The sequence below is a fragment of the Falco peregrinus genome, chromosome 2, assembly GCF_023634155.1.
Source record: "Falco peregrinus isolate bFalPer1 chromosome 2, bFalPer1.pri, whole genome shotgun sequence".
Taxonomy (NCBI): Eukaryota; Metazoa; Chordata; class Aves; order Falconiformes; family Falconidae; genus Falco; species Falco peregrinus.
The window spans coordinates 72,882,799-72,894,976 of record NC_073722.1 but is presented as its reverse complement, the minus strand read 5'-3'; the positions used below and the strand labels follow the sequence as shown (position 1 = coordinate 72,894,976).

General features: G+C 43.2%; 1 protein-coding gene across 2 annotated transcripts in view; it reads right to left on the bottom strand.

Annotated features, from left to right (window-relative positions):
- UNC5C (unc-5 netrin receptor C) overlaps window positions 1-12,178 on the bottom strand; it is a 260,978-nt gene that overhangs the window by 56,640 nt on the left and 192,160 nt on the right. For both annotated transcript variants that reach the window (XM_055796197.1, XM_055796196.1), the window contains exon 4: window positions 5,554-5,657. In XM_055796197.1, the coding sequence (XP_055652172.1) occupies window positions 5,554-5,657 (104 nt within the window). The remainder of the gene's footprint in view (window positions 1-5,553; window positions 5,658-12,178) is intronic.

The following is a 12,178-nucleotide window of genomic DNA, read 5'->3' as shown; positions in this document are numbered from 1 at the left end:
CTTTTTAGGGAAAGGAAATAGCAGTTTTAGAGGCCCAGGGAAATTCCTGAGCAAAACCCAGCAAATACTCATGAAACAACTCTTGAGTGACAGCTGGTGTGCACTCTGCAGACCGCATTTTGAAGATACCCCCATTGAAACGTAGGAGCATTGTAGTTCTTCATGCCCGAGGTGAGCACTGCATCTGAAGAAGCTGCTGCCAGCAGAACTGACCAGTCACCAGGTGACTGAGGGTGCTGGTAAGAACTCTTCAAAGCTTTGACAGAGTTAACTCACACTTCAGGCACTATGAGGCCTATTAGCTACAGGGAGCAAGAATCAGTCAGCATCAAAGTAGGACCTGATAGACTAATCCTGTTGGCATACAGAACAGTATCTCCAGGATGAGGGGCTATCTTCTCTAAGGGGAAAGCTGGGAGGTATACTCATCTACCTCATAAAAAAAAATGCAGTTAAAGTTGTTCCCCCAAACTATGTATATTCCAAAAATATGTGTAAGGTAAAGTGCTGCTCTTTCTGAGCACAGCCTGAAGAGGAGAGGTAGTTTGTGTTAGCTCAGCCAGCATCCCATCTTCACCACAAAAAAGCAAGCTCTAGAGAGGATAATCTGGCAGCATTTATGTCGATGCTTTTATAGAAAACCTTCCATTGTAATTTTTTATGGAGGAACTAGAAACCTGACCATTCTCCAGTCCTACAGATCATCCTTGCCTATGCTCAGATCTGGTCACAAAGCAACTTGATTCACTTAAGAGCACGCTCTGCCCTCATTTACACTGGCATCAATGGAGCTGTACCAGAAAGGAAAAGTATAGGGGTAGATCCCATAGAAAATTCAGTTCTCAAAACACTCGATCCTGCAAGAAGACCTGCACATCTTGCCATGGGTTTCTGCAGTGTGGAAATGACCCTGTAGGAAATGTAAAAATAGGGCCACCCAATAAGCTAGTAGTCATCGCATTTCCCAGGAAAGCACAAGACCTAAATGCAAGCCTGCCTCAAGCAGGGGGTTGTAACCTACCTGTCACACTTCTCAAAAGAGTGCCCTGGCCACACACCAGTAGTCTGGGGTGTAAAAAGTATTTAAAAAAGAATAGAAATGTATGGGACCAGATACTGACAGTTGCAGGGAGCTCTGTCCTGTACTTTTGCAGAAGGGCAGGCCTGCATTGCCAGACCGTACCCAATGGCTCTCGAGGGTAAAATGAATGAGCAGTCCTCATTCCTCTTGGGCTGCGCTTCTGCTCACAAGCCCACCTCCCCACTCCTCCTCCCACTGACACCTGAAGGCAGTTCTGCAGTCACAAGGCACTGCAAAGGACAGTGTCACTTCCCAGCTAACTAGCATTTGTGGCCACAAACTCCTCTACTTGCTTCTCTTAGAGCTCACTTTCCTGCCAGGAATATAAAACACTGTCTCAGCAACACACACCTGCATGGAAATGCATACACATGAACTCCCAATTAAGGGATAACTGCTGCAAAGCATAAGTGGCTCTCATGAAACAAAGCAAACAGCAGTCGTATTAATAGTCAATTAGCTGGAACAGCCACCTGATGCTGCCTATTTGGAGAAGCCCCCAGCTTCCACCAGTTTTTGCCCATGCAAGAGCAGCTGAATAAAGTCTGTGTCACAGTCATCTTGACTTGGCAAAACACCCTCTTCTGCCTCTTGACTCAGGGATGCTTTTCCCCTTGTTCTAGTTCCTAATTAAAACCATGAATGTGGATAAATATCACTTCCAGTTTTAAACCCAACTGGGTCACCAAACTGTACATTACACCCTATTCTGCAATTAAACTACTCTGTGAAACACCTCAATTATAATTAAAAAAGTAATTATACCCCCGTTAATGGCGACACAAATCATACATTTCAATGAAAAAGTTCGTCTGGCAGCTTATGGCATATTAACCAGTCTTACATCTCATTTATGTTTTGATGTATAACCTATAACAGTTAGCTAATTTCATGTGACTCGTCTCTAACTATATTTTATCATGTGCAATACAATACTGGCATCTTTCAAAGAACAAATTAAATAAGCTAAGGGGTTAATTGCTAATATCTCCACCATTACTGTTGGAGCATGGCAGAATGGGATCTCTCCTGCCTTCTCAGGTTAGGTTTGAAAAAAAACAGCATGCAGAGAGGAGAGTGGAATTGAAATGGATGTTTCTGTTGACACTGGGGAGCTGCAACTGTCAGATTTCTGCTAAGCACCGGCAGCTCCCGCTGAGTCTGGCGGGTCAGACTGCTTATCTCACTGCCTTATCCTATTTCTCCCCATTGTGGAAAGGCAGAAGGCAGGGAAGCATGGCGCTGGGGCAGAGTGTTGCTTGCTTTTATGTCTATTGCTTTTTTTTGGTGTTGTGGTTTTTTTTTCCCCCACAGCAGGAATATGTGAGTTTGCCCCTTCACCCCTCAGCCCCTCAGTGTGACAGCAAACCTCAGTGTAAAAGGATCTGCCCTGGTCCTGCTGCTTGCCTGGGACATGCATTGGAAAAGACAAAACATTTACCTGGGTGTTTCAGAACCGTAGGTAGGTTCAGCTTAGTAGTGGCTATAAAACTAGGAGAGGGGAGGCATGCCACTGCACACTGGTGCTGACACTGGTTGGGGCTGGTGGGCAGGGGTATACAGCCACAGAGAAGCTGATCTGGTTTTCCCAGAGACTAAGCAAACCCTTGGTTCCTTACTTAGTCCTTACTTACTTACTAAGTGAATGAGCAAGACCTACTTTGATTTGACCTCAGGCCATGAGACTGGTGTACTTTAACACACCTTCTTCTATTTGGATCTTGGGCTTTTGTTTTTTTTTTCCTAGTGGTCGTGATCTGAGCCTACTCCAATGCTCATCATGTCCTCGTGGATCTCAGGAACTTGTAAGTGCTGCCTTAAAAGCTTTGCCTACCCATCTCTGTCTTTGTCCTTCTTGCCCTCTGGAGCAGCTGTACACTGCTATGCAGTTCAGCTTTTCACTAATAGCAAGATCTGCTCTAGCATTGATCCGTAAGAGCTTGACACAGTTAATTGCAATTAAACATGCTGAGAATGATAAGACTAAATTCCCCAGCTACTGAAAAGAGGACAAAGTGTATCCCTAAGTGTGGTTGTTCCCACCACTTTGAAATACCATGAAAAAAACCCCCAAAATTAAGTGGGAGAATATAGTCAAAGAGAAAAATCAAGGGGAAGATGCCAGGACTCTGGACTCCAGCATTTCATTACACTGAATGTGTATTTTGTACAGTTCCACAGTTTAAGCTTTTCTTCCTCTTTTTTTGGCATTAAATCCAGTGATTACTTCAGAAGCCAGTGAAGTAGAAAAAAAAACCCAAACCAAAACAAACCAAAACAGTGCCCAGAGTGGGAAGAGTGTAAGGTACATTCTCACCAAAGCATTTGGAAAAGCTGCTCACAGCTGCACACATGCATTACCCTACTCTACCTGGAATCAAACCAGTCCTTCAACAACATGGAAAATAGCCTCAGCCTGGTGCTTGCCTTCTCCCGAGTCCTTTCTTACTTAAGTTACTTGTATATCATATCAGAAACTTCTTTAAACAAATAAAAGAAGTCTTAAACAAAGAAGTAATTCATGTCTAAATTAAAATAATCATGTAATCCTTCAACCCACCAAGTTACCTTTCATCTTTCCATTTTTTTTTAAATTTATCTTACTAGATTCAGCAAGTGGCTGTAATAAAGTGTCACATTAAGGTATTCATATTCATTAGTGTTCAGGTCTTTGTTCTTTTAATAGTGTTGGATAGAATCTACAAAGAGGCTGTATTAGGCAGCTGTCCAATCTGGGTGTTTGATCTCCTTCTGACTTCAAAAGTCAGAAGAGAAAAAAAACCAACATTGAGAACAGTTCTTTTGAATGTCAGATGGGGACTACATGATTTCTGAGCCTGCCAAGTGTTAATTGGTGTCTGCCCCGACCAGGGTACAAACAAGATTCAGACCCAGTTAATGTACAGACATGAATCTCAGCTATTGATGGAGTGAGCCGGCATACTAGACGGCAGGAAAAAGTGCAATTATGTGAGCAACTCACAGAGGATCTTTTCAGAGATCACTTCCATGCATCATGCTACATCATGTTGTTTGGGTCCCGCCTGCCTGACTGGACATTACAGACCTTTCCAAGGGAATAACCAGACTGGCTGCTGAAATTTCAGAGGTGCTTGTAACACTGCATTCAAATGAGCTACCCGTCATCATCAATCTCTGTTTCCAGCAAAGGTAATGAAGTTCCCCAGTACCACCCTGCACCACCTGAACAACATAGCCTGTTGCAAATACTCCTGTCATGGCAAAACAGCAAGTTGATTTGATTTAAAGAAGCATCAGAAAGGAAAATAAAGAATTGCTGCTAAGCTCCTGAGGAAAGCCAACTGATTAATATTACAGTTATCAGCAAGTTGGCTCAGCAGACCTAAACAGTCTTTAAAGTTTTGGGATCTCAACAGGGAAAGGAAACAGCCTATGGAAAAAGAAACTGGAAAAAAATCTTCTATGCTAATTATTTCTTCTGATGTTTGTGGACACGTTTCTGCTGTTCTGATTAAATCTAAACTTGGGATAGATGCGGAGGTAACACTTTAAGCTTCATCTCCTGAGAAATCAGTCGTCAGCGCTGAGTGACAAGCACTTTGCTACTTAGCCATGACAGTCTAACTCATCCTAATGCAAATTGGCAACAGTTTCTTCTGTGCGTGGCAGAGGAAAACTGAGGAGAATTCAGATAGGGGAATTACCATCATTAACAATCAATTTTTCTCTTAATAGCCGCCGCGGATTTAGGATTTCAGAGGCCCCCCTGTGACTCAGAGACCCCTCCTGTGTGCAATGAGTCTGAAGCTGGAGCCGCCACCACACTAAGGGAAGCCTGTTCACAGGGACACCCACTGCTGTAGGTGGGCACAGATCTGGCTGAAGGGCAGGCTTGCTCCTGGCAGATGGAGGGCAGGCTACCCACTCCAGGTTTACTTAGATGCCAGTAGGAAAACCAGATAACCCCCTGAAGATGGATTATTAGGCAGACACATCCCCTGCTTGCCCCTACCTCCTGCTGGGAGCCCACACTGCACAACAGCCCACCCTCTTGTGCCAAGCTGGCTGGCTGGGGCACACAAGAGAATGAGCATGTGCACAGACATGTGGGGGAAATAAAATCAGGCAAACTAAAAATTAAAATGTCTTTACACTCTGCTTGAAAGTGCCTCTCAGAATAAGTGAAATGTTTTTTTTGTTTAAAAGGAAAAGCAAAGGTAGTAGGCTGGCATTAATATGCCTCAGATATAACTGTGATTTTTGAAAGGGAAGAAAAAACTGAAACCAAACCGCCTGCAGCTCTGCCCAGCAAGGCACCATAATCCAAAGCCATTAATCAGTTCCCGATCAATCTTGTCTACGAGCAGCAGTCAGTCGGCTCTCCATCACCACGCATTCATCATGCCATGCGCTAACTCACTGCACCATTAGCTGCCTATCAGGCCTTAGTGTGGGTGCCCAAGCACCAGGACACTGATGCTGCTGCTCACCTCGGCTACTGGGATGCCTTCGGGGGGGCGGCACTGCAGCAGGACCTCTTGCTCCAGGGACACTTCTTTCCCCAAGGGCTCCTGCTCAAAAGTTTTCCGGAGATCTGGGGACGGAGAAGGAGAAGAAAAAGAATTAGTAGTATTAATAGCTGGTTGTTTAAATTACATTTGATTGTCATACTGGATAGATGTGAGAGATCTTTCTAAAGAGAGAAAATAGCATTACTGCTCCCTGGAAAGTTAAGCACTTGAAAAAGACTGTGACATGTTTTCCTTTCATTCCAACATTAAGCAGTCAAAGGTTTCATAGTGGATTTATTATTTATATTGTGGTAGAGCATGTGAACCCAGCAAGTATCCAAGGCCTCACTGTGGAAGGTCATGTCCAGACAGAGGGAAAAAAAATCGAAGCAAGTCCCTTCTTCAGATAATTTATGTTTGGTAAGCTATGCCAACAAAAGTACTCAAGGCAGCTATGGAAAATTAAATAAATCTGTAAAACTACAGCATGTAAGCTGAGTTGCCTGAAACTCATGGATGAAAGTGCTCATGCTGCCATTTAATGTACTTTTAGTTTATAAGCATTAGCTCTACAGCTTTAGCCAATTTGTCTTCACTTTATCATTATCCGTGTAGCACTAAACAGATAATAATAATAACAATAATTTTAATTTGGAGATGAACTGTGCTTGGATCCCTGCACAGCACCACAGAAATCTGGCAGGCAGAGAAGGCACCGAATGCACATCCAAATGTTGGACCAGTTCATCATACTGGACAGCTGTGCACTCAGTTTTTTTCATACGCTTCTGCAACATCTTTGCGTTGGTGGCAAAATGGACTTGAGACGTTCCCTCCTTACCCCAGGCTCCATATTTCTGCCATGGAATGGCACCCTTTCCACTGTGCCAGAGGACAGGGTTTTGGAGAACCAAGAACTCAGCCCCACTAGCAACTAGTGATACTTCTCCCTGCTGCTGGTTCCAGCTGCAAATAGGCATGGGGTCATGTTCAAAGTCATATCAGAGAGCTGGTCCAACTTTAAAAAACCTTGCAAAAAAGTTATTTTTATTTTACTTTTAGTATGAAGTCAGACCAGTTCCTTATGCCAGCTCATGGCGAGGTTGCACAAATACTCGTGTCATATTGGAAACAAATCATATAGGAACAATTTAAGAGCCAAATATTTCATGTTTTGAAGCCATAACCTGTGGCTGTGCTGGAAAACAGATCACTGAATTGAACCAGTTTACAAATAAATCATCCAAAGAGTTATCCTTCATCTAGATTACCTCCAAGGTCTGATTTACAGCTAACCTCTTAAGGAAACGCATCCACACTACCAAAAGGCAAAACCTGGGGCAAGCGAATATGCAGATGGAAAAGGAGACAGGGTGTCTGCCACCAAAATTAGTTCCTCTGAAACTCACCTTTGGATAGCATGAGACCTCTCTCTCTTAGCCTGTATCAGGAAAAAGTGGTTGTTCTACTACCTGGAACCAAATGCCAATCTAATTGTACCATGGAAAATCTCTGTCATAGCTGGAGATGCTGACTTTAACTTAAGCTGATAAAGTGGTAAACTTCTAATGTCCTTAAACGCATACATCTCCCTTGTGAAACTGAGGCATCTCTGTTCCTCCCCTGCACCGCAAGCATGAGAGAGGCAACCCCAAACCCCACTCCCTCCCCATCACTGGCATTCCTGCTCCCTCTGGCACATGGGACAGGGATGATAGAGCCCCTCTGGTGGGATGGCATTTATGGCCATAGTTTAGGGCACAGAAAGGTAAACTTTGGCAGATCTTACTGTGGCAATATAAGAAATTACTGCCTCCAGCTGTCTGTCTGTCAAAAGGAAGCACATGCCAATGTCACAGCTACCTCACTACAAATTCCATCATTTTAACCTCACGAGTTGAAGAAGGGGGCTTAAACTTACAACATCAGATAACTTCATGGCATAGAGGAGAAGCAAATATCTAGAAGCAATCATTTCTTAGGATGACATGCCAAGCTTCACCAGACTGTGGTTGTCAGCATCCTTGTCACAGGAGTTATTCCAGGCCAGCAAGGCTCATTCATGTGATAGTGACCTCAGCAAGATAAATGGCCAGATTAGGTCAGTCTCCAATGCCTGTGTGGTATGTAGCTGTGTGGTATGCTGCGGGGTATGTAGCTCCCAGGGCACTGCCAGTTCTAGCATGACCAGCCACCAGCTTCATCCCACCCTTTCTAAGAAGCTAACCAGGGGACATTTGGGTTGTACGGCTCAATTTGAGTAAAACCAAACCCCTCCAGGTGCCCTGTGGGTGGGAGTCATTCCAAGGATAAAACGCTGAGTTTTGGCTTGCCGCACTTCTGCATGTTAAGCATGGAGATGAGCAGCTCTTCTGAGAGCTGTTGGGTTTCTGGGGATGTGACATTCTTCCTTTGGCCCAGGCTCCTCGCACATCCTGCGGGCTTGATAGGTAACATGGGCACACATAAAGCCAGATTAACGCAGTTTGCTTTAGATTAGCAAATAACGGGTTATATTACTAGCAAAACCCATATGATCATATTATTGCTAGTTCCACAGGTATTTCCAAAGAAAAAGAATTACTTCCACATCAAGTACACCTTAGTGCATCTAGCGGGTAGATGTATACATATGTTTTGTGCTCCAATATCATGACTGAGGATAAATGAGAAAGTTACCATGCTGGTAATAGAAGCATATAAGCACAGGAATAAACAGTATATTAACAATAGCTTTCACACGTTCAGATATGGAGGGATGAAGACAGTAGAGGCAGATTAGATAGATAATAATCTGAGTTTTTTCCTTGACAGATTGGATTACTGTCCTGCCTACCTTCCTGAAATATTAATAAAGCTCTGAAGTTCTCTGTAGCCTCATGTGCACAGTGATCACCTTCCTTATAAAGCACTTGGCTTTTTAAAAAAAAACCCCAACATTAGTGCATACAAAAGTAAATAACATTAGTCTAGAAATGTGTAATAACAGTAAAAAGTCCCACTTTAACCTCTTTATTATCAACAGCTGGAACTGCTAGGTATGAACATATTTTTCCCTGTGAACCGTTTTTTCCCTTTTCCCTGGGAACTGTTGCAGTAGGTGAGATGAACCTGCGGGACCCCTGGCGTCCCTGGCTGTCCCCTGCTCACGGAGCTTTGCTGTGCACGGACACGTTAACGGCACCATTCGATTTGGGCAGGTCAATGATCCACAAACTAAAAATACACTAAGTAGGGGCCTTGCCATAATAGACAGTAATGCTCTCAAAGGAGCCATTAGATACTATTCAGTAAATTATACTAACTGAGGGGCAGGGGGAAGGAAGTGTGTACTTGTGTATTTACAAGACTGGCAGCCCTTATACCCTATTCTGTTTGCTCCCTCCCACATGTTCACAGCTTTATCTCACCAGAACTACCCACCACCTCCCGCTGCAGCCATGCCACCTACAGATGGCAGCTTTTTTTACCTAACCAAGGCAGTTTTACCTAACCAAGAATAGGGTTTGCTGGTTGTAACAGCCAAACAAGCTAACAAGATGTTTTTTGCAAGTGATGAAGAAGCAGAGGGCCTGGACAAACAACTTTTTCACCTGCTCTAACTATAACGAAACACCCTGTTGGGACAGCAAAGGGTTTTGAAATAACTGGTTTTTTTTCTATGGCCCTTGCTATGACTTCTGTGGATGACGACGACTGCCTTCTAATTCTTCAGCCTTCATCTTCCTTTGCCATTTAACCATTAGTCATCATGGCAACTTTGCACTGTTGATCAGGAGTGGGTGAGCTTGCTAATGTTTATGTGTAATTTGGATCATTCCCACTTAGACTTTACACTTTTTCAAAGTGTCATATCAGTTACAATTGCTCACAAGCAAGGGATAGATTTTCCCAGAGAATGGTAAAAGATAAATAAAATACATGCTATTACAAAAAAAAAAAAAAAAAAAAAAAAGTTTTAACAATCTTCATAAAATATGCCTGAAAAGGCAAAATAATAAAACACTTGATCCATTCTGGGTCAGGACCTCTTTGCCTGTGAAGAGGCAGTTGAATTATTAAAGCCTCAGGTTGGCAGTAGCCCTGTTAATGCGATCCTGAGAGTGAGCCTTCTCTACCCTCACCTTCAATAGGGAGAGACACAAGAGAGAGGCAGTTGCACTTTCTTTCCATTATTATTTTGGTAATGTGGAATAATCCCTGACTGTCTGTGTTAGCAATACTCTTCCTCCCCTTATACTGGTAATATTGCTGCCGCAGCTCATCTCTTCTGGAGCAGAGTGAGCCCTGTGAGACAGCAGCGCTGAAGGGTCCATTTTTTTTTTCTTACCAGCTCTCTCACCTATTTCACCCAGCTGCACGTGGGGATGTCATAGCTAGGCTCAGGAGGAAACCTGCACCCCCATCAGGCATTTTCCCCCGCCTCTAACTTCCCTTCAAGGCTGTCTTCATAAAAAGAAACCAAGGAGAAGAATTAAAATTCTGGTCTGCCACCTTGAGCCAGACTCTATCTTCTTTACTAATGCATAATCTTAGTAAATTCAGAGGGGGCTCTTGTGGCATATATCGCAGCACGTTTACAGCATACTTAAGATAAGACTTTCCTCCAAGACTCCTGAAATACTCCTGCACAATCCTCTCTGGTAAGGACAGATGGCTGCATTCAGAGCTGCATTGAAATGAGAGAATTTTCACAAGCATAAAACTGAAACAGTATACTGGGAGATCAGAATCTCAGTGCACACCATATTGTTTTCTTTATTCTTGAATCACTATGCTTTTTGGGGAGAGGAGCATTGGAGCTTAATTTTGATGCACTGCTAAATGACTTCCTTTTGTGTTTAACGCATTTTTAGCTTACAAACCATGGAAAAGTTGCATTTACACCTGCTAAAGATAATAGCTTCTACAGGAACTCATGGTATTTCCCCGTTTCCTTTTCTACCTGTCAACTTCTATGAAAGAGCAAAGAATGACCCTGTTCTTTTTTTTTTTTTATTCAAATGTATTTTATCTCTTTGCTGTTCTGGGTTTTACTGTGATGGGTGGGTGGGCAAAACTTTAAGGATATCTTCTATCATTTCTGAGAAATGTGGTAAGAGGCAGTCCAGATGCCTTCAAGGCAGTGTTAACGGAAGGGTGACTAATGAATGAGCATGAAAAACGGACACTTGTCAGCCAGGAATTAGATGTAAACCAGAAATGAACAGAACAATGCAGCATTACTGTCAGGGAAAGATGGATTTCTGCCCTTGGTAGACCTTAAAGACTCTGTGCTCCTAGTAACTCTTGTCAGCTTTCCTTCTACAACAAACAATTCGAAAAATGAGCAAGCTTTAAGAGCACAGAAAGAAAACCCACATTGTTTTCTATACAACTTTCATATTAACTATGCCCATTGAGAGAAGTACATTTGGTATGTGCTTTCAGAGAAATAAGGTTTTAAGAATGTGAAAAGACCTTCTCAAGAAGTACCTATTTCCCTACAAAAGATAGCTTGATTTATATGGGTAGGTATATACAGGCATCCATATAACACTACAACACCAAACACATCATAAGCAAAAAAACCCCAACAATTAAAACACTAGAAATAAAGGAACTATGGCTTGGTATTATAACCATTATTAGAGGATCAATATGTAGCCAAGCTTTCCGTACCTCCTACCACTGAGAATGTTCTCAAGAGGCACAGTTCAATGCTGCTTTAATTTTACCTAGGCTAATAAGAAATATCCAAACAGAAAAATAATTGTGGAAAAATGCCACTGATGTTCTACAAAATGAAAGAGGATCCACATGCTTGTAAAACATACCTCACTGCATTTATTTCCAAACTTGGGTGACATGCTGTGTTAGAGAAACACGACTAATATTGTAAAACTAGCTTGATCCTCTTCCATCACTTTCCACGATGCAGGCGGAGTTAAGAGACACCTTTTACTGCAAAAAAGGCATTAGAAACTGCATTGCAATTCCAAATGTAAGAAACCATGTGCTTACAGGCATAATTTGGCCTCTCTTTTCTGTTCACAGCTGAGCTTACGACCTTTGTGTGTGGATCAATCACACTGATGTGCAAGTAATGGAAAGGTTAGGTACAAAAAACTATTTTTTTTCCCATTTTGTCCTTGTGTGGTTCCAGGTCTCTGTTGTTAATTAGATCCAACCAGATTTCTACTGAGACAGTCACAGGAGTGTCAGCAGTCTGTAACACAGGGGATCCCTCTCAAACCTCTGTCAACTGCTTTTGTAAGTGTGGTGCCTTGCCCTGCAGAGTCTCCTGCTGTAGCAGCCACGTGCTGGGTTTTGATCAAAGCCTCCTGCCCTGCTTCAGCACACTGCTGCTCACAGGGTGGGATCATGCACGGACAGGGCTCTGCTCTCCGCTGGCCCAAGCACCGGTGGCTGGAGCTGAGGACAGAGGAAATAAGCCAGCCCCTCAGACCCCCATCTTTATGCTCAATACACAACTCTGTGCCACTCTTTCCTTCTCTGGAGGGGCTGTTTCACATCTGGCTAGCCCTAAAGACAAATGCCATGAGGCTGCCTCCATCACGTTCTCAGTCTGGAGAGGCACATCGTGGACAGCAGAGCTTTCCTC